The sequence below is a fragment of the Canis lupus genome, chromosome 2 (assembly GCF_003254725.2).
Source record: "Canis lupus dingo isolate Sandy chromosome 2, ASM325472v2, whole genome shotgun sequence".
Lineage (NCBI taxonomy): Eukaryota > Metazoa > Chordata > Mammalia > Carnivora > Canidae > Canis > Canis lupus.
The window spans coordinates 75924777-75948602 of NC_064244.1; the positions used below are offsets into that span (position 1 = coordinate 75924777).

At 42.9% G+C, this 23826-nt stretch overlaps 1 protein-coding gene and 1 pseudogene across 5 annotated transcripts in view; one reads left to right on the top strand and one right to left on the bottom strand.

Moving 5' to 3' along the window:
- Positions 1–7722: 7722 nt before the first annotated feature.
- USP48 (ubiquitin specific peptidase 48) overlaps positions 7723–23826 on the top strand; it is an 84241-nt gene continuing 68137 nt past the window's right edge. For 3 of the 5 annotated variants that reach the window (XM_035713135.2, XM_035713131.2, XM_035713136.2), the window contains exon 1: positions 7726–8039. In XM_035713135.2, coding sequence (XP_035569028.1) covers positions 7906–8039 — 134 coding nt within the window. In that variant the 5' untranslated portion in view covers positions 7726–7905. Of the gene's footprint in view, positions 8040–23826 lie in introns of all 5 variants that reach the window. The other 2 variants (XM_035713133.2, XM_035713130.2) reach the window with 1 other exon arrangement.
- Positions 21711–21897, bottom strand: LOC125754405 (guanine nucleotide-binding protein G(I)/G(S)/G(O) subunit gamma-5-like; annotated as a pseudogene).

The following is a 23826-nucleotide window of genomic DNA, read 5'->3' on the forward strand; positions in this document are numbered from 1 at the left end:
GGGGGAGGGCATTATTCTGCCTACTATAGTCCTATAGGTCATGAAAAGTTTAAATTTTGTCTAAAGTGTGAAAGGATGACAGAGTGACATAATCTGATTTCTTTTTCTTTTTGTTTTTTTGTTGATTGATATAGAAGTGGGTCCAGGACAAAGGCTGGCAAAAATCCAGCTGTGCTTTATAAGAAATACTTGTTTAGTCTTCCTCCATTCCCAAAGTTTCTAAACCCTTGAAATTTCCTAGAGTGATAAAGTTGTCTTTTGTTATTTGTAACAAGCCCCTTCCAACCACACCTGACTTCCTGTTAAGGAAGTGGCTTTTGGAAAGCCCCTGGGTAATAATCTAAGAATGGAGACTAATTGCCAAGAAAACCAATCATGTTTAGAGGGCTGGAATTTTCATCCTCAGGCCCATCCTCCCCCCACCCCTGGGGAGTGGAGATAGCGATCAATAATCAATGGCCAATGATTTAATCAACTCCCGCTGCGTAATGAAATCTCCATAAAAACCTAAAAGGATGGGGTTCAGAGAACTTCTGGGCTGGTGAACAGTGGAGATGCTGGGAGTGTTGTGTGTCCAGGATGGGTATGAAAGCTCTGTGTCCCTTCTTACATACCTTGCTCTATACCTCTCTTCTATCTAGCTGTTCCTGTGTTACATCCTTTCCTTTTCTTTTTTTAAAGATTTATTCATGAGGGACACAGGCAGAAGAAAAAGAAGGCTCCTTGCAGGGAGCCCGATATGGGACTCTATCCCAGGTCCCGGGATCACGCCCTGATCACGAAGGCAGATGCTCAACCGCTGAGCCTCTCAGGCGTCCCCGATACATTCTTTTCTAATAAACTGGTAGTTAGTATGCTCTCCTGAGTTGTGAGTTGCTCTAGCTAATCAGTCAAACCTGGGGAGGGGGTGATGGGCACCTCTGACTCAAAGCCAGTTTGTCAGAGACACAGATGAGAACTTGGATTTGCCATTGGTGTCTGAAGGGGTGTATGTGTATATACAGTCTTGAAGGTCTGAACCCTTAACCTGTGTGATCTCAAGGTAGTCACAGAATTGGGTTAAATTTGTAGGACATCTGGCTGGTGTCACAGAATTGCTGATGCGTGGAAAACCCATACATCTGGTGTGAGAAGTGAAGTAGTAATGTCATGTAGAGAAAACAGGGAGAAGTTTTTATTTTATTTTTTTAAAGATTTATTTATTTATTTATGATAGAGCGAGAGAGAGGCAGAGACACAGGCTCCATGCTGGGAGCCCGACGTGGGACTCGATCCCGGGACTCCAGGATCGCGCCCTTGGCCAAAGGCAGGTGCTAAACCGCTGAGCCACCCAGGGATCCCGGGATAATATTTATTATTTTATTTTATTTTATTTTATTTTTTTTATTATATTATTTTTTTTTATATATTTTTTTAAGATTCCATTTATTCACTCATCAGAGAGAGAGAGAGAGAGAGAGAGGCAGAGACACAGGCAGAGGGAAAAACAGGCTCCATGTCAGGAGCCCGACATGGGACTCGATCCCAGGTCTCCAGGATCACATCCTGGGCCGAAGGCAGCGCTAAACCGCTGAGCCACCAGGGCTGCCCAAGTTTTTATTTTAAAATAGCATTTAGAAAACCAACAGAGGAGGAGGCAGCAGCAAAGAAGACAGAAAAGGAATTGCAGCTGAGGAAAATGGAAAACCAGGAGAGGATAATGTCCAGAAACCAAGAGAAGGACATTTCAGGATGGTAGGAGCAGTGACTGTAGAGAGCTGAGGACTGAGAGAGGACCCCTGGATTAGGTAACATGGAAGCTAACCTTGATAACGTAGAGGAGTGATAAGGTCAAAGGTCATAGGCCAGATCGGAGTTGGTTGAAGAGTGAATAGGGGGGAACTGATCCCGGGACTCCAGGATCATGCCCTTGGCCAAAGGCAGGTGCTAAACCTCTGAGCCACTTAGGGATCCCCAAGGGTTAAGTATACTGTTAAAGTGAACTTCACCTCTTTTTACTTTTTATTTAAAGATTTATTTATACTAGAGAGAGAAAAAATACACATACACACACAGGCATGTGAAGGCAGGGGGAGGGGCAGAGGGAGAGGCTCCCAAGCAGACTGTGCTGAGCTCAGAGTCCAATGGGGTCTCAGTCTCAAGTCCCCAAGATCATGACCGGAGCCAAAGTCAAGAGTCAGATGCTCAACGAACTGAGCCACCCTGGCATCCCAGATTCTCCTTATGTCTAACAGTTGTTTCTTCCGGACCTTCCTTCTAGGGTCCTTCCCCTGTTCCCAAAATGTATTAGGTGAAGGAGCAAGCCGTGTGGCTGTGCACAAGAGAGTTCCAGGCAAAGCAAGCCGCCAATGCAAAGGTCTTGAGGCAGAATGGTGCTTGGGTAATCATGCACTGGGAGGAAGGCAGGGTTGGTGGAGCAAAGTTGGGGTGAGGGAGAGTGGTGGGAAATGAGGTCTAGGGGTTAAGTTGCAGAGGAAAGGGCCCTTGTTTATTATTAAGGGAGACAGGAAGTTTAGAAGGTTTTTAAACCAAGGAGTGTCCATCTGGCTTATGTGCAGACTACAGAGAGGCAAGGGTGAAACCTGGAGTCCAGTTAGGAAGCTTTCTAATCCAGGTGGGACCAGGGTGGTAATGGTAACTGCAGAGTGGTTGTATGTATTTTGATGGCACAATTGACAAGATTTGTGAAAGGACTGGATGGGGGTGTAAGAGAAAGACAGGTTAAGCCTGCCTCTAAAGTTTCTGGCAGGATAGAGTTGCCACCTGCTGAGATGGCCATGTTTTAGAAGGGTATTTGGGGGCAAATGCAAGTAGAATAAGGTAGGTTTTGGACATGTAAAGTGCAGAATACCTACTGCACATTGGAGATGCCAAGTAAGCAGGAGGGGATATACAAATCTGGCATTTTAGGAGGAAGGTCAAATCTAGAGAAATGAATTTGGCAGTCATGAGCACACAGCTGGTATTTAAAGCCACAGGAGGAGATCAGATCATCCAGGGAGTAAATGTATTAGAGGAGCGGTCCAAGGACAACCCTATGCCACTCAAATTTACAGATGAGAGAGGAGAACGGACCAACAGAGGACACTAAAAAAGAATGACCAGTGAACCATGGGAAAAGCAGGAGAAAGTGGTGTTCTGTGACTTAAGGAAAAGGTTCCAGGGCAGAGGGTGAAAAATGAGTCAAAAGCTTTGGATAGGTCAAGCAAAAATCAAGTGTGAGCCTACCAACAAGATTTCACAGTGTGACCTTCATATGAGTGGTTGTGCGGGTATTAGAGGCAACAGCCTGATTTGGAATGGGCTTACCGGGGATAGGAAGAGGGAACTGGAGAAAAGTATAGACAACCCTTTCTGGTTTTGCTATAAAGGGAGCAGAGAAATGGGACAGTAGCTTGAAGGGGATGTGGGGGTCAAGAGACGGTTAAACTTGGGAGAAATCACAGCATATTTGAATGCTGACGAGAATCATCCAGTAGAGATTGAAAAATTCATAGTGTAGGACAATATATCCCACAAGACTCAAATTCCTGTCTGCTGTTATGGCATGTATGTCCCTGATGGATTAGAAATCGCCTAAAAAGCATGAAGTTGAATAAAAGTCAAAATAGCTGCACCAATGCTTCGGCAAAGCTCAATTTTAAAGTAACTTTCTTCCCTCTTCCATAAACCTCCCCTACCACCCTAAAGACAGGATGAGGAGGCTGGCAGCACAACACAATTCCTTTCAAAACCAGCTATAGCCTGTATTTCCCTATAAAACACCCTAGCCCCTTCCTCTGGGAGGACTTCCAAATTTTTTTTTTTTTTTTTAAGATTTATTTATTTGGGAGACTGAGAACATGAGCTGGGGGAGGCAAAGAGAGAGAAGGATAACATTCCCCGCCAGGCTTGGAGCCCGCTATGGGTCTCAATCCTAGGACCTGGGCACGATGACCTTGAAATCAGACACTCAACCTACTGAGCCCCTACAGGCCCCCTCGAGGGCTAGTAGTTTTTGAAGGCCGTAGCCCGCTGTGGGGCCTCCTTTGCCTGGCAAAGCAAAAAACTATTGTTCCTCTTTATCCCTAACTCTGTCTTCCTGTTATATTTTGGCTCTGAATCATGGAAGTCTCTTTTCGATAACACATCTAAAATGCAATACAGTTGACTCTTGAACACAGATTTGAACTGTGTGGGTCCATTTATACTTTTCTCGATAAATACAGTACTATTTTTTTTTTAAATAATTTTTTATTTATTTATGATAGTCACACAGAGAGAGGGAGAGAGGCAGAGACACAGGAAGAGGGAGAAGCAGGCTCCATGCACCGGGAGCCCGACGTGGGATTCGATCCCGGGTCCTCAGGATCGGGCCCTGGGCCAAAGGCAGGCGCCAAACCGCTGCGCCACCCAGGGATCCCTAAATACAGTACTATAAATGTATTTTTCTCTTCCTTATGATTTTCTTAGTGACATTTTCTTTTCTAGCTTAAGAATACAATAAAAAGGGGATCCCTGGGTGGCTCAGCGGTTTGGTGCCTGCCTTTGGCCCAGGGCGCGATCCTGGAGTCACAGGATTGAGTCCCACGTCGGGCTCCTGGCATGGAGCCTGCTTCTCCCTCCTCCTGTGTCTCTGCCTCTCTCTCTCTATCATAAGTAAATAAATAAATATTAAAAAAAAATACAAGGGATCCCTGGGTGGCGCAGCGGTTTAGCGCCTGCCTTTGGCCCAGGGCGCGATCCTGGAGACCCGGGATCGAATCCCACGTCGGGCTCCCGGTGCATGGAGCCTGCTTCTCCCTCTGCCTGTGTCTCTGCCTCTCTCTCTCTCTCTGTGACTATCATAAATAAATAAAAAAATTTTAAAGGGATCCCTGGGTGGCGCAGCGGTTTGGAGCCTGCCTTTGGCCCAGGGCGCGATCCTGGAGACCCGGGATCGAATCCCACGTCAGGCTCCCGGTGCATGGAGCCTGCTTCTCCCTCTGCCTGTGTCTCTGCCTCTCTCTCTCTCTCTCTCTCTCTCTCTCTGTGACTATCATTAATAAAAAAAATCTTTAAAAAAAAAAAAATAAAAAAAAAATAAAAAAAAATACAATAAAAAATACAGTCTAAAATACATAGAACATACAAAATGTGTTGTTATCGATAAGGCTTCTGGTCAACAGCAGGCTATCCGTAGTTATGTTCTTGGAGAGTCAGAAGTTATACCCAGAATTTCCACACCACCGGGGGTCAAGGTACAGCACATGGTTCAAAGGTCTACTGTATATTAAAAATTGAAGCCATCTCTCTTCTAAACCTGCTGCTGCTTCTGTAGTTCCTATTTTACTAGGGATAAACTCAACTACCAGGTTAGAAAACTGCATAGAGTAGTGACAGCATGGTGACTAAGATCACTATTTCATCATGTGCCAAGGAAAGGGCTATGACCCAGAATTGAAAGTCAAATAACGGGATCCCTGGGTGGCGCAGCGGTTTGGCGCCTGCCTTTGGCCCAGGGCGCGATCCTGGAGACCCAGGATCAAATCCCACATCAGGCTCCCGGTGCATGGAGCCTGCTTCTCCCTCTGCCTGTGTCTCTGCCTCTCTCTCTCTCTCTCTGTGACTATCATAAATAAATAAAAATTAAAAAAAAAAAAATTTAAATCTTTAAAAAAAAAAAAAAAAAAAAAAAAAAAAAAGAAAGTCAAATAACAAGGTGACTAGACAAAAAAAAAAAAAAAAAAAAAAAACCAAGGTGACTAGACACTGATTAGACCAACATCAAGTTATAGCAATTCCACATCCTAAATATCTTTCAAATTTGTCTCCTTATGCCATACCTATTATGAAATAGGACTACCTCCATTTTGACCTTAGTCTATACCTTCTAATTAAATTTGTTCGTTTATCTTTCAACTCGTGCAAAAGACCCTGAGGGCAAAGCATCCCCTGATGTGAGCCAAACTATCCCCTCAAGCCACAAGGACTGCCCTGGGCCAGCAAGATCCAGAGTGATCCAGGTTAAGATGGATGTGACCTTCACTGCCCGCCTGGATGTATTGAGCACTGTCCCACATATTCCTTATATAAACCTGGACGTATTTTCAGCACTTGGGAGACATTCTTGGAGACACTAGTCCACAGTGTTCCCGGTGTCGGCCTCACTGATATAAACTCCTTTCTTATTTCACCACTACTCATGCTCCTGCTTTGGATTTTGTCAATGGTGAGTGGCTGCACCTGGTCTGTATGGGTCCCCTAGAGCCCAGGTGTTCTGAAACCCCAGCCTAGTTACATCTCCCCAGTTGAGGCCTTCATTATCTCAGACCTGTGTTACTTCAATAGTCTTAGTAGAGGTTTCTCTGCCCTTGACCTTGGCTGAGACTGAGGAAGCCGTACAAAATGCAAATCTGCACTTTTATCTCTCACCAGCTTTAAACATTTCAAGGAATCTCTTAGATAAAAGCAAGGTCTCAGCCTGCTTCTCATAGCTTACTTCTCCCTGTCTCACAATTTGTTTTCTGACACCAAGAAGTTTCTTCTGTGCCTTTTCTCTTTGTGGTTCCCTTTTGTAATGGTGCCTTCCCCGCCCCGCCCCCCCCCCTTCCTGGCTAAGTTCTACTCAACTTTTAAAGATGTACTTAGACAAAAAAAAAAAAAAAAGATGTACTTAGAGATAAGGTCTTCCGGTAAGCCATTTCCCGAGTCCTGCAAACTTCCAAGGCTGATAAGGGGATCTCTCTTTCTACTGCACTCCCCTCGCCCACCCCCCAAAGGCGGGGACCACGTCTTATCTACGTCATGCTTTCTGCAAATGTTTGTCACTTTAAGCATCAAGTCCAAGGTTATCCAGCTGGTAATTAGTGCTTAAACCCCCGGCGGGCTCTCATTCAAATGCAAAGTCCCCCAAAATCTTCCCTCTAGCAGTGCTTTTAATAGTTTGCAAAACACTTCGATGAGGCTAGTCTTCATATCCTGGGGCAAGACTTGTAAAGAGGAAATGTTTCTAAACCCGGGAGCTTCAGGAAAGTACTAAGCAGTCATCAAGAAAGAGAGAACAGCAGCCGGGAGGGTCGGCCAGCTGCAAAGAAGACCCTCCCAGCCTGAAAAACCGCACCCAGCAGCCCTCACCCGAAGCCCCCTCCACCTCCAGGACTATAAATCCCAGCATGCCTAGCGTCCAGTGAGTGACAGCACGCAACGCACGCCGGGAAACGTAGTCCAGCCCTAGTTCAGGAAAAGGCCAGAACGTCCCGTGACGTCAGGAGGGCTCGGGAAAGGGGTCGGAACCGGTCCAGGCTCAAGTTTAATCATTTTGTAGCGAGCCGGCCCTGGTTTTCTTTTCTTTTCTCTTTTTTTTTTTTTTGGTGACCCGGTTTGAGGTCCTACCCCCGCAGTCCAGCGGCCCTATGTGCGTTGAGTAGCTTCTCGCGTGACTCCTTCAAGGTTAAAGGGGAAGTAGCAGAGAGCAAGAATAGGCAGCCTTTTGCTCTCGACGCGCCGACTCGTTAGGATAGTGGTACTCAGGACGCTGGCCTGTGCGAGAGCTGAGACGCTGCTTCCCCAGCAGCGCCGGTGAGGACGTGGCAACACTAGCTCGAGCGGCCGCTTCCTTTTCCTCTCGGCGCGTCCGGCGAGAGGCGCGGGGAGGCGCGAAGGCTGCTGGGAACGCGCATGCGCTCACAGCGGCGGAGAGTACACCTCCAACGTCTCCGGGCGCGGGGGGTGTCGGGTGTCGGCGGCGGCGCTTTGCGGCCGGTCGTGCGGGTCGGGCGCGGGCGGGCGGGCGGGCGCGGCGGCAGTGGCGCGCACAGGTGATTGGCCAGCTGGCTGAGGAATCGCCTGGTCCCGGTTGCTGGCAGGTGGCGGAGCCCACTTGGGCGGCGGCAGCGGCGGCAGCGGCGACGGCCCGGCTCGGGAGGCGCTCCTCGGGCCAAGGCCATGGCCCCACGGCTGCAGCTGGAGAAGGCGGCCTGGCGCTGGGCGGAGACGGTGCGGCCCGAGGAGGTGTCGCAGGAGCACATCGAGACCGCCTACCGCATCTGGCTGGAGCCCTGCATCCGCGGCGTGTGCAGGTGAGGCCGGCGCACCGGGGCCTGGCGCCCGTCTGGCTCCGGACCTTGGAAAACTGGGCTGGGGCCCGGGGGTCTCGCCGGGGGAGAGGACGAGGAGAGGACGGCGGGCGGCTGTGCGCTTCCAGCGGGCGCGGAGAGGGGGCAAGGCGGAGGCTTCCTTCCTCCTTGACGCGTCCGGGCGACCCGGGCTCGCCGCTCGGAGGTGATGCTGCTGAAAAGCCCTTTGGGAAAGGTTCTGGCTTCTTATCTAGAAGATGGCGGTGGAAATGGTTGCAGGCAGGAGCGGAGAGCTTAGCAGACGTTGTTGGCTGTTGCATGTTGGCCACGGCTCGGCCTTTTCCATTGTAGGAAGGGAACTTGGAAGCGAGTTTCATCCCCCGGTATCTTTTATTACTGTGGACGCTGGGCTTGGTCACCTTCGTATTAGTTTTGGAGACGGCAGGTTTAGAAAAACGTCTGGGCAGCCTACGTCATCGGTACCCTTCACCCCCAGTTGACCTCCCCTCTCTCCGTTCATCTGTTTTAGCCCTTTTTTTTTCTTCTTTTTTTTTGGGGGGGGGGAAGGGGGTTGCGTTCCGAGTGCGCCACTTGACCCAAGTTCGAAGTTTGAGCTGTGTTGGTTCTGCCCTTCACGTCTGCTCAGCCCCCTTGAACCTTTGCCTTGCCTTTTAGTTGGAATTCTCAGGCATTGTTCCTTATCTCTTCGGATTTCTCTGCCTTCTTTTAACGCGGGAACTATAGTTTTTTTTTTTTTTCTTCTTCTTCTGGAATGTCTTGTTGAATCGACTTGGCCGAGCCGGGCATGCTCAGTAGCCTCACTTCAGCAGGCGTTTAGCAAAGGCTTTCTGGAGTTTTTACACTCCGCGGCGGGATCCGGAAGGCATGGAAGTCCAAGGTCTCAGCTCTGGAATTTATAAAGTCGGGTTTGAGAAGTGATTCCAGGTAGGGAGCTTTCATAAGGCAAACGAGTAATTCCGAGCTCTGGGCGTCCGGCTCGCTAGGAGGGCGCATCTGACTCCCAACAGTAAGTACTGGCATGACAAGAGTCTGTGCGTAATAGAATGTATGAAGTTGCAGTTAGTTTCTCAACGTAATTAGATTCCAGAGTAACCAAAGAAACAACAACAAAAAACAACAAAACTTTTACACTGTTGCGATCCTGATTTTTTTTTTTTAAACACAGGTGAAGGAGTAGAAATGGGCTGGAACCACTATAAGAATAATGTCAGTTTTAAGTTGCAGTTGCAAGGTTTATATCCAAGCAGGGGTTTTTTTGTTGTTGTTGTTGTTGTCGTTTTGTTGTTTTGGCATTGAGATAGAATTCATATATTGCGTGATTCACCCATTTAAAATGTACTGCCCAGTGTTTATTTGTATATTCATTCACAGGGTTCAGCTATCACCACAATCTTAGTTTAGAACACCCCCCCCCACCACCGCACCCCTAACTCTTTAGCCGTTAGGTTGGCACTTGCCCATCGCTGTGCACCACCACCCCAAGCTCCAAGCAACCACTGATCAACTTTCTGCCTCTAGATTTGCCTGTCTTGGACATCTCATGTAAATCGAATTATAAAACAGGTGGACTTTGGGGGATTCCTGGGTGGCTCAGCGGTTTCGCGCCTGCCTTTGGCCCAGGGCGTGATCCGGGGGTCCCAGGATCGAGTCCCGCCTGGGGCTCCCAGCATGGAGCCTACTTCTCCCTCTGCCTGTGTCTGCCTGTGTCTCTGCCTCTCTGTCTCTCATGAATAAATAAATAAAATCTTTTAAAAAGTCTGTAAAATATGCAACAAAACTTACTAAATGTATAATTAAGTGGCATTAAATACCATTACAAGTTGTACAGTTGTCACCATTGTGTAGTTCTAGGGCTTTTCCATCACTATAAAAGGAGACTATCCGTTACACTTTGCCTTTCCCTCCTTGCAACCCCGGGCAACCACTGATCTTTCCATCTCTGGGTTTCTGTATTCTAAATATTCCATATAAATGGAATCCTACAATATAGCTTTTTTGGTCTGGCTTTCACGAAACCTGTTTTTCATTGTCTTCCATGTTGTATTATTGATCAGTACTTTTATTCCTTTGTGTGGCTGAATAACGTTCTGTTTGAATATATACCATATTTTGTTTACTCATCAGTTGATGGACTTAAACCCCCCCAACCTTTACTGAGAAATAGTTGACAAATAGAATTGCCTATTTTTTTTTTAATATTTTATTTATTTATTCATGAGAGACAGAGAGGCAGAGACACAGGCAGAGGGAGAAGCAGGCTCCATGCAGGGAGCCCAATGTGGGACTCGATCCCGGGTCTTCAGGATCACGCCCTGGGCCAAAGACAGGCACTAAACCGCTGAGCCACCCAGGGATCCCCCAGAATTGCCTGTTTTTAAAGTGTATTTGATAGACCTATGTAGTGGAATGAGTACTAAGATCAGGGTGGTTAAACACATGTCACCATAATAAACTCGATGAGCATTTTTGTTATATCCATTTGGCCTGTTGTGCTGCTATGAATATTTGGCTCAAGTTTTTATTAGAATACTTGTTTTCAGTTCTTTTGGGTGTATACCTAGGAGTGAAATTGCTAGGTCATGGTAATTATGTTTAACTTAGGAACTGCCACACTGCGTTCTACAGCTGCTGTGCCATCATTTTAAATTCCCACCAGGAATGTATGGGGGTTTCAGTTTCTCTCCATCCCTTGCCAACATATGCTATACTTTCTGTTTGCTATCCTCGTAAATTTTTTTTTAAGTTTTTATTTATTCATGAGAGACCCAGGGGGTGGGGGGCAGAAACAGGGAGAAGCAAGGCTCCATGCAGGGAGCCCGATGCAGGACTTGATCCTGGAACCCCAGGATCACACCCTGAGCTGAAGGCAGGCGCCAAACCCCTGAGCCACCCAGGGATTCCCCCATCCTAGTGAATTTGAAGTGGCATCTCGTGTTTTTGGTTTGCATTTTCCTAAGGACTAATGAATTGAACATCTTCTCATGTGTATGTTGGCCATTTTTCATTTATTGCCGAATAATCCATTTTATGTATTTTCCACATTTATATATCCATTCATCAGTTGATGGACATTTGGGTTTCCACTTTCTGGCTACTATGAATAATGTAGCGAAGAATATTTGTGTAGGGGTTTTTGTATGGATGTATTCATTTATTATCTTGGGTATGTATGTAGGAGTGGGATTGCTGGGTCATAAAACGATGTTTAACATTTTGAGGAACTGACAGATTATTTTCCAAAGTGGCTGTGCTATTTTACAGAGCATGAAGATTCCTATTTCTCCAAATTCTTGCTCCTGTATTTTTTTTCTCGCAGCCATGCTAGTGGGTGTAGGTGGTATCTCATTGTAGTTTTGATTTACATTTCCCTGCTGAGTATAAAGTTCAGCATCTTTCATGTGCTTCTTGGCCTTTCGTGTATTTTTGGAGAAATTTCTCTTATAAAATCCATTTTAAAATTATGTTTTTCAGGTGTTTTTGTTGTGAGTTTTAAGAGTTCTTTATTAGATACAGGGATCCCTGGGTGGCGCAGCGGTTTGGCGCCTGCCTTTGGCCCAGGGCGCGATCCTGGAGACCCAGGATCGAATCCCACGTCGGGCTCCCAGTGCATGGAGCCTGCTTCTCCCTCTGTCTGTGTCTCTGCCTCTCTCTCTCTCTCTCTGTGTGACTATCATAAAAAAAAAAAAAAAAAAAAGTTCTTTATTAGATACAAATTCCTAATATTTGCAAATACTTTCTCATTTCTCTGGGTTCATATTTTTGATGGTATTGTTTGTAGTAAAAAAGCTTTTAGTTTTGTTGTAGTTCAGACTGGTCTTTTTCTTTTTTCTTTTTTTTAAAACTATTTATGATAGTCACACACACACACACACACACACACACACAGAGAGAGAGAGAGAGAGAGAGAGAGAGAGAGAGAGGCAGAGACACAGGCAGAGGGAGAAGCAGGCTCCATGCACCGGGAGCCCGACGTGGGATTTGATCCTGGGTCTCCAGGATCACGCCCTAGGCCAAAGGCAGGCGCTAAACCGCTGCGCCACCCAGGGATCCCCATCCACCTGTTCTTAATTGATGTTCAGTTCAGCGGCATCTTCTTTCTTAGTTGGTTCACGTTTAAAGACTTAAGAGAGTGCTTGTGAGTGCCCAGGGAGGGGCAAAGGGAGAGGGAGAATCTGGAGCAGACTTCCAACTGAGCAGAGCCCAACCTCCTCCATCCCACGACCCAAGATCATGACCTCAGCCGAAACCGAGAGTCATTAGCTCAACTGCCTGAGCTGCCCAGGTGCCTTTAAGGCCAATTTAAAATATGCATAGTAAGCTGAGAGGATGGTACCCCCCTGAACCCTCTCCCTCATTACCCAGCTTTAACTTGTTAACTGATGATCTCAATCATTTGTTTTATTTTCACTGTATGTTTTTTTATTTACACAATTTTAAACTACAAATTACCAATTTTATGCATCTTATTTGTTTAAATAGGTATTTTTTGTTCTGTGAAACTTGAGTCTATTTTTGTTCATGATTACAGATTTTTCTGCTAGCATTTTAACACTCGGAGAATACTTAGTCCTTAATTTTTGTGCAAAGTCAAAGCCCCTCCTTAATCTCAGGCTAACTAACCATTGTTAAAACAGTATAAATAGGGACACCTGGGTGGCTCCATAGTTACATGTCTGCCTTCGGCTCAGGTCCTGGTCCTGGAGACCTGGGATGAAGTCCTGCATCGGGCTCCCTGCATGGAGCCTGCTTCTCCCTCTGCCTATCCCTATCCCTATCCCTATGCCATTCTCTCTCTCTCATGAATAAATAAAATCTTTTTTTAAAAAAGTATAAATATTGGTATTTTTTTATCTTTTAAATTCAAAAAAATTTTAAATTCAGATATTTAGTGACTTATACCTTCCTGGAGTAAATATTCTTTTATTCAACAAATAATTTTGGCACTTACTATGGGCTTGTTGTAGTAGTCTAGACTGGCTCTGGGATAAAGCCCCAGAAGATGCATTTCCTTCTTTCAGGTGCCATGTATTTTACAAATAAAGCAGAATATGATTAAACAATGTAATTGTTTTAGAAAAAAGAGCAGTCACACTGCATACTTTTTGCAACTTGTTTTTATTTGATAACATTTTCCATATTAGTGGATCTAGAAAATTTACCTTATCTTTAATACGTATGTAATATTTTCTGTAACTGTAGATGTATTATAATTTAACCATTTCCCTGTTGATGGACCTTTGAGTTTTCAGGTTTTTTTTTTTTTTTTTTTTTTTTTTTTATGATAGAGAGAGAGAGAGAGAGAGGCAGAGACACAGGCAGAGGGAGAAGCAGGCTCCATGCACTGGGAGCCCGACGTGGGATTCGATCCCGGGTCTCCAGGATCACGCCCTGGGCCAAAGGCAGGCGCCAAACCGCGGCGCCACCCAGGGATCCCTAGTTTCAGGTTTTGATACTATATAGACAGTACTTCTGTGAACATCCCTCTATGTATCTTGGTTGAGTGAATGTTTTCACTTAGGTTGTAAGATGAGAAAACAGAAAAAGGTCACTATAACTATATACAATTTTGGTAGGCGATAAAAGGTTATACTGTTTAACACTGCATCCTATATTCACCCTATTTCCCACTCTAGCTAGGCATTCTTAACTGCAAACACCAACGTTAATAGTGAAAAATAGCAAGTTATTTTCATGTGCCTTTTAATTTTTGCTAGTGGCATTGAGCATCTTTTATATATGTTGGCCATTTGTATTTTTCCTTTGAATTTTGTGTCCGAATTGATTGTTTTCTTACTAATTGTCAAGAGTTTGAGTATTTCTGCTGAACATCCTTTTCCTACATTTTTTAAAAGATTTATTTATTCAGAGAGAGTGAAAGAGAGGCAGAGAAGCCGACTCCATGCAGGGAGCCCGACATGGGACTCGATCCTGGGTCCCTGGGATCACACCCTGGGCTGCAGGCAGCGCTAAGCCGCTGCGCCACGGGAGCTGCCCTTTTTCCTACATTTTTTAACTTGACTTCGTGGTGTTTTTTTTTGTTTGTTTGTTCCTTTTGGTACATTAAAACTCATGTTTATGTTGTCAGATTTATCATTGTTATTAAGGTTGCTGGATTTCCCCATTCCAAGATTATAGAACTATTCACTCATTTTTTAAAAAAATGTATTAAAGATTTATTCATGAGCAAGAGAGAGAGGCAGAGACACAGGCAGATAGAAGCAGGCTCCATGCAGGGAGCCTGACCTGGGACTTGATCCCAGGTCTCCAGGACCAGGCCCTGGGTTGAAGGCCGCACTACCAGGCAGCACTAAACCGCTGAGCCACCTGGGTTGCTCTCATGTTTTAATACTGATGGTTTTATCCTGTGTATTCAATCTTTGTGCTCTACAGTTTAATTTGATTTAGGGTGTGAGATTTGGATCAAGCTTTATTTTTACTTTTTAACCAAATTAGCTACTCAATTTTCTCCACTTATTTATAAGATTTTTATTTATTTGTGAGAGGGAGAAAGCAGAGACCTAGGCAGAGGGAGAAGCAGGCCCAAGGCAGGACCCCAGGATCAGGCCTTGAGCTTCTGGAAGGCAGACACTTAACCGCTGAGCAACCCAGGTGTCCCGGCTACTCAATTAATTTAAGCCATTTATTGAATAATCTAGTCTTCGCCCTGTAGTTAAAAAGGCCACCTTTATTATATGACAAGTTATTATATGTACTTGGGTTTGTTTCTCACCTATTGATTTGACTCAGTATCTTGGTATTATGACCCCAGTTCAAATTACTTAGTATTTTAAAAATATCTGATAAGGCAAGACCCTCTTAATTCCTCTTAGAATTATTCTACTGTTCTTAACATACAGAAATGAACACAAATCATAAACATTACTCAAGGTGAATTATCACAAGGGGAACATATCTGTATCTACCACCACGGTTAAAATGTTGCTGGCATTCCAGAACACACCCATCTTGAGTTTATTGCCTCTCACTGGTTATTAACATCCTCCTCAAGTAACCACTACCCTTACTTTGGACACCAGAGACTTTGCCTATTTTGAACTTTGTATACAATTAATTATACATTGTAGTTCATTCTGTGTCTGGCTTTTGCTCAGCATTGTGTGATTTGTCCACATTTTGGGTAGCAATGTGCTCATTTTTAATGCTGTGCAGTATTTCATTGTGTTACAGTATACTTTATCCTTTCTGCTGGTAATGTTCATTTGGAATTTTTCCAGTATTTGGCTGTGAGGAATAAAGCTGCAGTGAGCATTCTTGTACATATATTTTGGTGCCATATATAGACATTTTTTTCGTTATATGCCTTTTTTGATAAAAGAGGACTTGCTGGGTCATAAATATTTAGCTTATTAGATAATGCCCAAACTTATCAAAATGATTATATTTATCACATTCAACTTTCATGAGTACTATGTGAGAGTTCATTTGCTATGTATTGTCACTATGATCATTTTAATTTTAGCTATTATGGTGGGTGTTGTGGTATCTCATTTGCAGTTTTAATTTGCATTTCTCAAATGACCAATAAAATTGACCTTTTCGTATTCAACTGTTCACATATCCTCCAATGAGTTACTTTTTTAAGCCCCATTAACAATTTTTTCATTTATTTTTTAAAGATTTGATTTTTAGGTAGTCTTCTCCATACAGCATGGAGCTCAGACTTACAACCCCAATCAGTCATGCTGTCAACTGAACCAACCAGGTGCCCCACCTTATATATATATATATTTTTTTTTTTAAGATTTTATTTATTTATTCATGACAGAGGGGGAGAGAGAGAGAGAGAGAGGCAGAGACACAGGCAGAGGGAGACGCAGGCTCCATGCAGGGAGCCCGACGTGGGACTAGCGCTAGAAGGCAGCGCTAAAACCGCTGAGCCACCAGGGCTGCCCTAGCATCTTTCGAATGAACCATAAGTACTGATTACAGTATAGTCCAGTTTATCAGTATCTTTCTTTGTGGTGATTGCTTTTTTGTGCGCATCTTATTTAAGAAATCTTTACCTTCCTCTAGGTCCTAAAGATACTATCCTCTGCAAAGTTGTATTTTCTTTCAGAATGAGATTTACAGTCCGTTTGGAATTATTTTATTCTTGTCATTTGGGCAGTAAGGGCCTGGAAGAATTTAAGGGTTTCCTGTTATTTAGCAATGTAGACTTGTTGAATGACTACTAGTTGTAAAGATCTGTGATAGAAAAAGTAGAGGTTCCAAGGAAAGGGAGGACATACATAGGGGAAAAAATAAAAATTAACCAAACGAGACATGCTTTTTGTGAATCTCCTATATTTCTCCTGGTTTACAGGGTAACGATTTAATTATTAAGAAAAATTTTTTTGTATTTGGGACAATTTTACAAAGGAAATAGACGAAAAAATTCATGGATTTAATTCGTTTTCTGTGTAACATTAAAAGAAATCCTTTAACTTTTTAAAATTTTTTTTTGTAAAACAAATTGAAATTTAGAGTCCAGGATGGCACAAGATGCTTTTCTTGTGGCTTTATTTATTTATTAATCCTTAGCTGATGTGAGTTCCAATTTGAGAAGTATGGATAAGCTAAAATGAAATGTAGTTAACAATGGGCTTCTAAGGAGTCTGAGCTCACTGCTAACTTGAACTCCTCTCAAGTAAAAGCCACCACCCAGAGAAATATGTTGTAATATTTTTCGTAGTAATCCCTTTTGATTTTTCTGCATGTACATAATAAAAACAATGCCATCAAAAAAAAAACCCACCAAAAAAACAATGCCATCATGTTTTATGTGCGTTTTGAAAAGTTACTTTTGAACTTAATACTAAGAGTCCCCAGGGCATTACAGAGTTTATAAAATACTAATTTCTAATCGTTGAATATATTCCATTTTACAAGCCTGAAAGTATTTTTCCTATTTGCATTTGCCTACTTATTCTCCTTCTCCCCTTCTACTAATTTCTTTAAGTTTTTTAGGAGCTTCCTTATAAGGAAGTATTTTTTTCTATTGTTCATTTTCTTAAAATAAAAATTGTAGAAGTTTTATGAAGATTCCTTTTTTGGGTAAGATTTTATTTATTTGAGAGAGTGAGCCAGCAGAAGGGAGAGAGAATCTGATACAGACTCCCTGCTGAGCTTAGAACCTAATGAGAGCCTCCATCCTATGACCCCTGGGATCAGGACATGAGCCAAAAGCCAGAGTTGGACGCTTAACTGACTGAACCCCCCAGGCACCCCAAAAGTTAGATGAACATTCTTAAGGTTCTTTATTTACTCCCATCATCTTTGTACAGTACCTGAATATCCCTGTCTTTGTGTCCTTGCCATCGAGTATGACATTTTAAAGACTTGTGAGTTTAATAATGTATCAGTGAAGTTGGAAGGTATTTTTTTTTCTCCTTTTTTAAAGATTTTGTTTATCTATTAGAGTGTGCACAAGTGGGAGTTGGGCAGTGATGGAGGGAAAGGGAGAAGCCCCACTGAGCAGGGAGTCTAATGTGGGGTTCGATCCCAGGACACTGGGGTCACCACCTGAGCCAAAGGCAGATGCTTAACTGGCTGAGCCACCCAGGCACCCTGGAAGGTATTATTTTTTTCAAACATGAAGCCATTTCCCAAATTGTATAAAGAAATGTTTCAAGTCGTCCTCCTTAGAGAACTAAATCCCACTGTAAGAGGGGAAAATTCTGAATTGTAATGGTTCACTAAGCCTATCCACATAGGGAAAGAGTTGATTTGCCAGTCAGCCCATCCTCTGTCTTACCTCCCAGGGTTTTTCCTTTAATACCAATTAGGCGGAAAGTAGATTCATTAGAAAGTAGAGTCATAGTATTTCTGAGTTGGCTCACTTTTTAAATCCATTTTGCTTGGCTAATCTCTTTCTCTAATAGAAGTTTGAATTTCAGGCCAACTGATTTAATATGCTTATTACAAGAGTATTTGGTAAATTGGTAATTTTTATAGGGTGCAGTGTTTGAATCCCAATTTAGTGAGGTATAACTTAGGGTTTGGAAAAGGAAGATTTTTCACTTTTGTTAGGTGGTAGAGCCTCAAAGGTTGATTGGATTCTAAAACTTAGAGTACATACTTAATTTTAAAAAATATCCAATAAACTATTTAAAGGATGGCTAACACTATAGGACAACTTCCATCTGGAATATTTAACGTAGGTTTGGTGTTGAATTTTATTGACTTTGTCAGTTGCGTCTCAAACTTTTTTTGCCTAAGTTCTAGAAGAGGGGCACACATACCAAGGGACCTGGTTATAGTTGTTTTTTTATTTTTGCCTACCTGGTGTATGTATAATACCCTGAGACCTTGATACAATAATGCCATGAATAAAAACACTAACATTTTCAGTCATTAGAACCTGGAGTTTAGATTATCTTGTTCCTCGTTTATTTTCACTGCTTCAGGAAAATAGGTACTTTAGTAACATAAGTAAACAAGTTTGCTTGGTAAAAATTTAAAGTAAAATAATTTTATGTGAATAGTTGACAGTCGTATAGTTTTATAGGAAAATGATTTTCATTTTTATTTCTAGGTATTTTGTTAGGAAAATGATCTTTAAAAAGTATGCATTGAGGGATCCCTGGGTGGCGCAGCGGTTTGGCGCCTGCCTTTGGCCCAGGGCGCGATCCTGGGGACCCAGGATCGAATCCCACATCGGGCTCCCGGTGCATGGAGCCTGCTTCTCCCTCTGCCTGTGTCTCTGCGCCTCTCTCTCTCTCTCTGTGACTATCATAAATAAATAAAAATAAAAAAAAAAAGTATGCATTGAGAATGTGTATTCCCATGGCTGCCCCCATCATCCCATTCTTTCATATCCTCTGTAAGGAGCAACCTTTTTCTGATTCTTTTCAGTGTTCATAAAAGCAGCCACAGACATTTTCTTAGACAACATAGCATTGCATACTGTTCTATACTTGTGGAGATTTTTCTATCAGTAATTAAAAGCTTCCTAGTTTTTATTAAAGGAGTTGAAAGCTTTATAGACAATTGAGGTAAAAGTATACATTGAAATGTTCCTGTTCATTCAGGTTTTTCAGTAGATTTTATTTTTGTGTTTTGTATTTAGGGGCTCCTCTTTGGTTTTTGTTTCAAGTAGGCTCCATACTCGATGTGGGGCTTAAACTCCTAACCCTAAGATCAAGAGTTGCATGCTCTTATTTACTGAGCCAGCCAGGTGCTCCCTAGACTTTTTTTTTTTTTTTTTAGAGAAGTTTTAGGGTCACAGCAAAATTGAGTAAAGTACAGAGCTTTCCCATGTACCTCCTGCCCCATACATGCCTAGTTTCTCCCACTATCAGTGTTCCCTGTCAGAGAGTTTCTTCTTTTTTTTTTTTTTTTATTTTTCTTTTTTTTTTTTAAGATTTTATTTATTCATGAGGGAGAGAGAGAGAGAAGCGGAGACACAGGCAGAGGGAAAAGCAGGCTCCAAGCAGGGAGCCTCACCTGGGACTCTAGGATAATGCCCCGGACTGAAGGCGGACCGAAGGCCGTGCTAAACCACTGAACCACGAGGGCTGCCCACATTTGTTATTTAGAGATGGAGGGAGGGAGGGCCAGAATCTCAAGCAGGATACCCCTCCTCGCCCCCCAGATCATGACCTGAGCCAAAATCAAGAATTACACAACAAAAGCAACTGAGCCACTCAGGTACACCCAGAGGGTTACATTTAAGTCCATGAACACCTGTTCCCTCCTTATTAATCACCCAATGTCTATGGTTTTTTGTTTTTTGTTTTTTTAATTTTAGGTTTTTTTTTTTTTCTCTTCCAACACTCAGTTACTTAAACTGGTGACACCTGGGTGGCTCAGCAGTTGAGCATCTGCCTTTGGCTCAGGACGTGATCCAGAGTCACAGGATCAAGTCCCACATTGGGTTCCCCACAGGGAGCCTGCTTCTCCCTCTCCCGGTGTCTGTCTGTCTCTCTCTCTCTTATGAATGAATAAATCAATAAATAAATCTTTAAAAATAATAATAAAAAAATAGTAAACTCTACACTCAATTTGGGGCTCAACCCAAAACCCAGAGATCAAAATTTACATGCTCCTACAACTGAGCCAACCAGGTGCCCCAGTATTGTTTTCTAATACTGGAAAAAAATGTGGCATATGGTAATATTCCATTCTTTCCTGCTGGACTTTTTTTTAGGTTTTTATTTAAATTCCAGTTAACATGCAGTGTAATATTAGTTTCAGATGTACAATATAGTGAAATAATTGAACTCCTTAATCCCCATCACCTATTTAACCCACCGCACCCCCTGTCTCCTAACTTTCTGGTAACCTTCACAATGTCTGTAGTTTACATTAGGATTTGTTCTTGAGTGTGTACAGTCTGTGGGTTTGGACAAATGTATAATGACCTATCGGCCATTATAGTATCATGGAATAATTTTCACTGGTTAAAGTCCTCTGCCTTGAGCATTCATCCATCTCTCCCTCCTGCCATCCCATAACTATATTTTTACCGTCTCCATAGTTTTGCTTTTTCCAAAATGTAATATAGTTTAAAATAGCACATAGCCATTTCATACTGGCTTCTTTCAATTAGTAGTATGCAGTTAAGCTTTTTTCATGGCTGGATAGCTCATTTCTTAGTGCAGTATATTTCATTGGATGTACCACAGTTTATCTGTTATCACTTACCCTTTATCACCTACTTAAGGATTTCTTAGTTACTTCAGAGTTTGGCAATTAAGCCTAAAGCTGTTTTTTTTTTTTTTTAAGATTTTATTTATTTATTCATGATAGTCACAGAGAGAGAGAGAGAGAGAGAGAGAGAGGCAGAGCGAGAAGCAGGCTCCATACACTGGGAGCCCGACGTGGGATTCGATCCCGGGTCTCCAGGATCGCGCCCTGGGCCAAAGGCAGGCGCCAAACCGCTGCGCCACCCAGGGATCCCCCTAAAGCTGTTTTGTAAAGATTTGCAGGCAGGCTTTTGTGTGGACAGGTTTTCAACCCTTTTGGATACCTACCCAGGACCACAATGAGCATGATTTTTGTATGGCATAAGGAGTATGTTTGAAATTTTAAAATTTTCTGGTATTCTGCCAATGTATATAAAATAATTGCTCTTGTGATACAGAAATTTGTGAAACGAATTCAGAGAGGTAGATGTTAAGGACTGACAAAATATAATTTTTCTTTTTTTTTTAAATTTTATTCATGAGAGACACAGAGGCAGAGACATAGGCAGAGAGAAGCAGGTTCCATGCAGGGAGCCCGATGTGGGACTCTGATCCCAGGTCTCCAGGATCCCACCCTGGGCCAAAGGCAGGCGCTCAACCACTGAGCCGCCCAGGTATTCCAAAATAGAAGTTTATATAGTATGGCACGTGTTCTAGGGATAAGCTTTTTTAAAATAATTTTTTTAAAGAAATTTTATTGAGAGAGATAGTGCGAGTGCACAAGCAGGGGGAGAAGTAGGACAAAAGGGAAAGGGAGAAACAGACTCCCCACCGAGCAGGGAATCAGACATGGGACTCGATCCCAGGACTCTGGGATCATGACCTAAGCTGAAGGCAGATGCTTAACTGACTGAGGCACCTGGGCACCTCTAAGGATAAGCTTTTGTACAGGCTACAAATTTAAATCTTTTAGATATTCACTGTTTCATGAAGAGTGATGTAGAAAACCATCTGAAGATTCAGTTTACTACAAAAAGGAACAGACTTTCTGATGTCTGAAGGGATTCATACTTGAAGATACCCAGAGAGCAGGTGGTGTGTTGGGCATTCTGCAGACAGAACTGTTTCAAATCTGCAAGCTGTCTGGGAAACCTTCACTCCAGAAAGAACTGTTGAACCACTTACTTAGCAGCGATGCTGGAGGAACCAGACATGGTGCCTGCGAGAGTGGGGCAGGTTCAACTGTGTGGGGATCAGTGGAGTCGTGGGTCCGCTGGGACAGACCATGGAGCACCCCAGAGGGTGTTTCATTTTGTAAAACTGAACAGAACACCAGACTGTCTTTTCATAGTGGCTGTATCAATTTGTATTCCTTCCAGGGACCAAAGTTCCTGCTGATCCACATCCTCACCAGTGTTTGCTATTGTCAGGGTTACGGATTTTGGCCTTTGTAATAAGTGTATGGTGGTATTTACTTCGTATTTCCTTGCTGTCACATGACAGGGAGCATCTATAGTGATGTGTCTAAGATTTTTGGCTCATTTTTTGAAATTGGGTTGTTTTTCGTTATTTTTGTGTTTTAAGAGTTCGTTGTATGTTTTGAACAACATCCTTTATCAGATGTCTTTTGCATATATTTTTCTTTTTTAAAAAAAATTTATTCATGAGAGACAGAGGCAGAGACAGAAGGAGGCTCCCCTCAAAGAGCCATATGAGGGACTATCCTGGATCCCCGGATCACACCCTGAATGGAAGGCAGGCACTCAACGGGTGTGCCACCCAAGCGTCTAATTTGCATATATTTTTCTCTCAGTCTGAGGCTTGTCTTTATTCCCTTGACAGAGTCTTTCATAGAAATTTTAATTTTAATGAAGCCCAGGTTATTTCTTTTCATGGATCCTATAGTGGTGCTATATCTAAAAAATCATCACGAAACCCAAGATCATAGATTTTTCTGCCTAAGTTATCTCTGAGGAGTTTTATTGTTTTTTGTTATTTATGTCTGTGATCCATTTTGAGTTAATTTTTGTGAAGGGAGTTCACTAAATTTTAATATGTAATCACCAGCCTAATCAATAGAACATTTCCATCACCCCAGAAAGTTCCTTCATAATTCTTTTCCACCTAGTTCCCATCTCCCTTTAGGATCAGAATCATGATTCTGATTTCTTTCTACATAGATTAGTTTTGTTTGTCCTTGAACTTCATATTGATGGACTCTAGCTTTATTACCTTATTTGTCGGGATTCTTTTGCTCAACATCACACTTTTGAGAATCACCCATGTTTCATGTGTCAGTAGTTTTTTGAGGGTGAGGGGTGGAGGGGTATTTTATCATAATTTGGACGCCTGGGTGGCTCAGTGGTTGAGCTGCTGCCTTTGGCTCAGGGCCTGATCCCCGGGGTCAGGGATCAAGTCCCACATTGGGCTCCTTGTGGAGAGCCTGCTTCTCCCACTGCCTATGTCTCTGCCTCTGTCTGTGTCTCATGAATAAATACATAAAATCTTTAAAAAAAAGAAGTTATCCTAATTTGTTTGTTCTGTTGGTGGACATTTGGATCATCTACAGCTTTTTACTGTTTAAGTAAAAATTGCCTATAAACTTTCATGCATAGTGTTTGGATATTTGCATCCATTTCTTTTGGGTCCTCTTTCTACATACATTTACATTGTATGCTATATGGATTTTCCATAGCTTATTCAACCAGTTCCCTATAAAGGACACTGGGCTTATTTTCAGTCTTGCTGTTAATAACAATGCTTCAATATATTACTTTTATTTTAAATTATTTTCCATGTGTGCAGACAAATCTGTGGAATAAATACCCATGTGGGATTACAGGCTGTCAAGGGTAAGTGCATTAATAATTTCAATAGATGCTGGAAATTGTTCTCCATAGAGATCATTCCATTTGTTAGACTCAGTAGCAGGGTATGAGAAACTGCCTGTTTCCCCATGGTCTCGTCAGGCTCTTTGACTTTGCCAGACTGATAGGGGAGATGAGACATATCTGGGATGGGGCTAGGTTATGCTGTGGGAATAAATAACTCCCCAGTCTCAGTGACTTAAAACAACAAAGGCTTATATCTGAGCTAAGCTATGTGTGGATTACAAACTGGAAGTAGGTTGAGTGGAGGTGAGG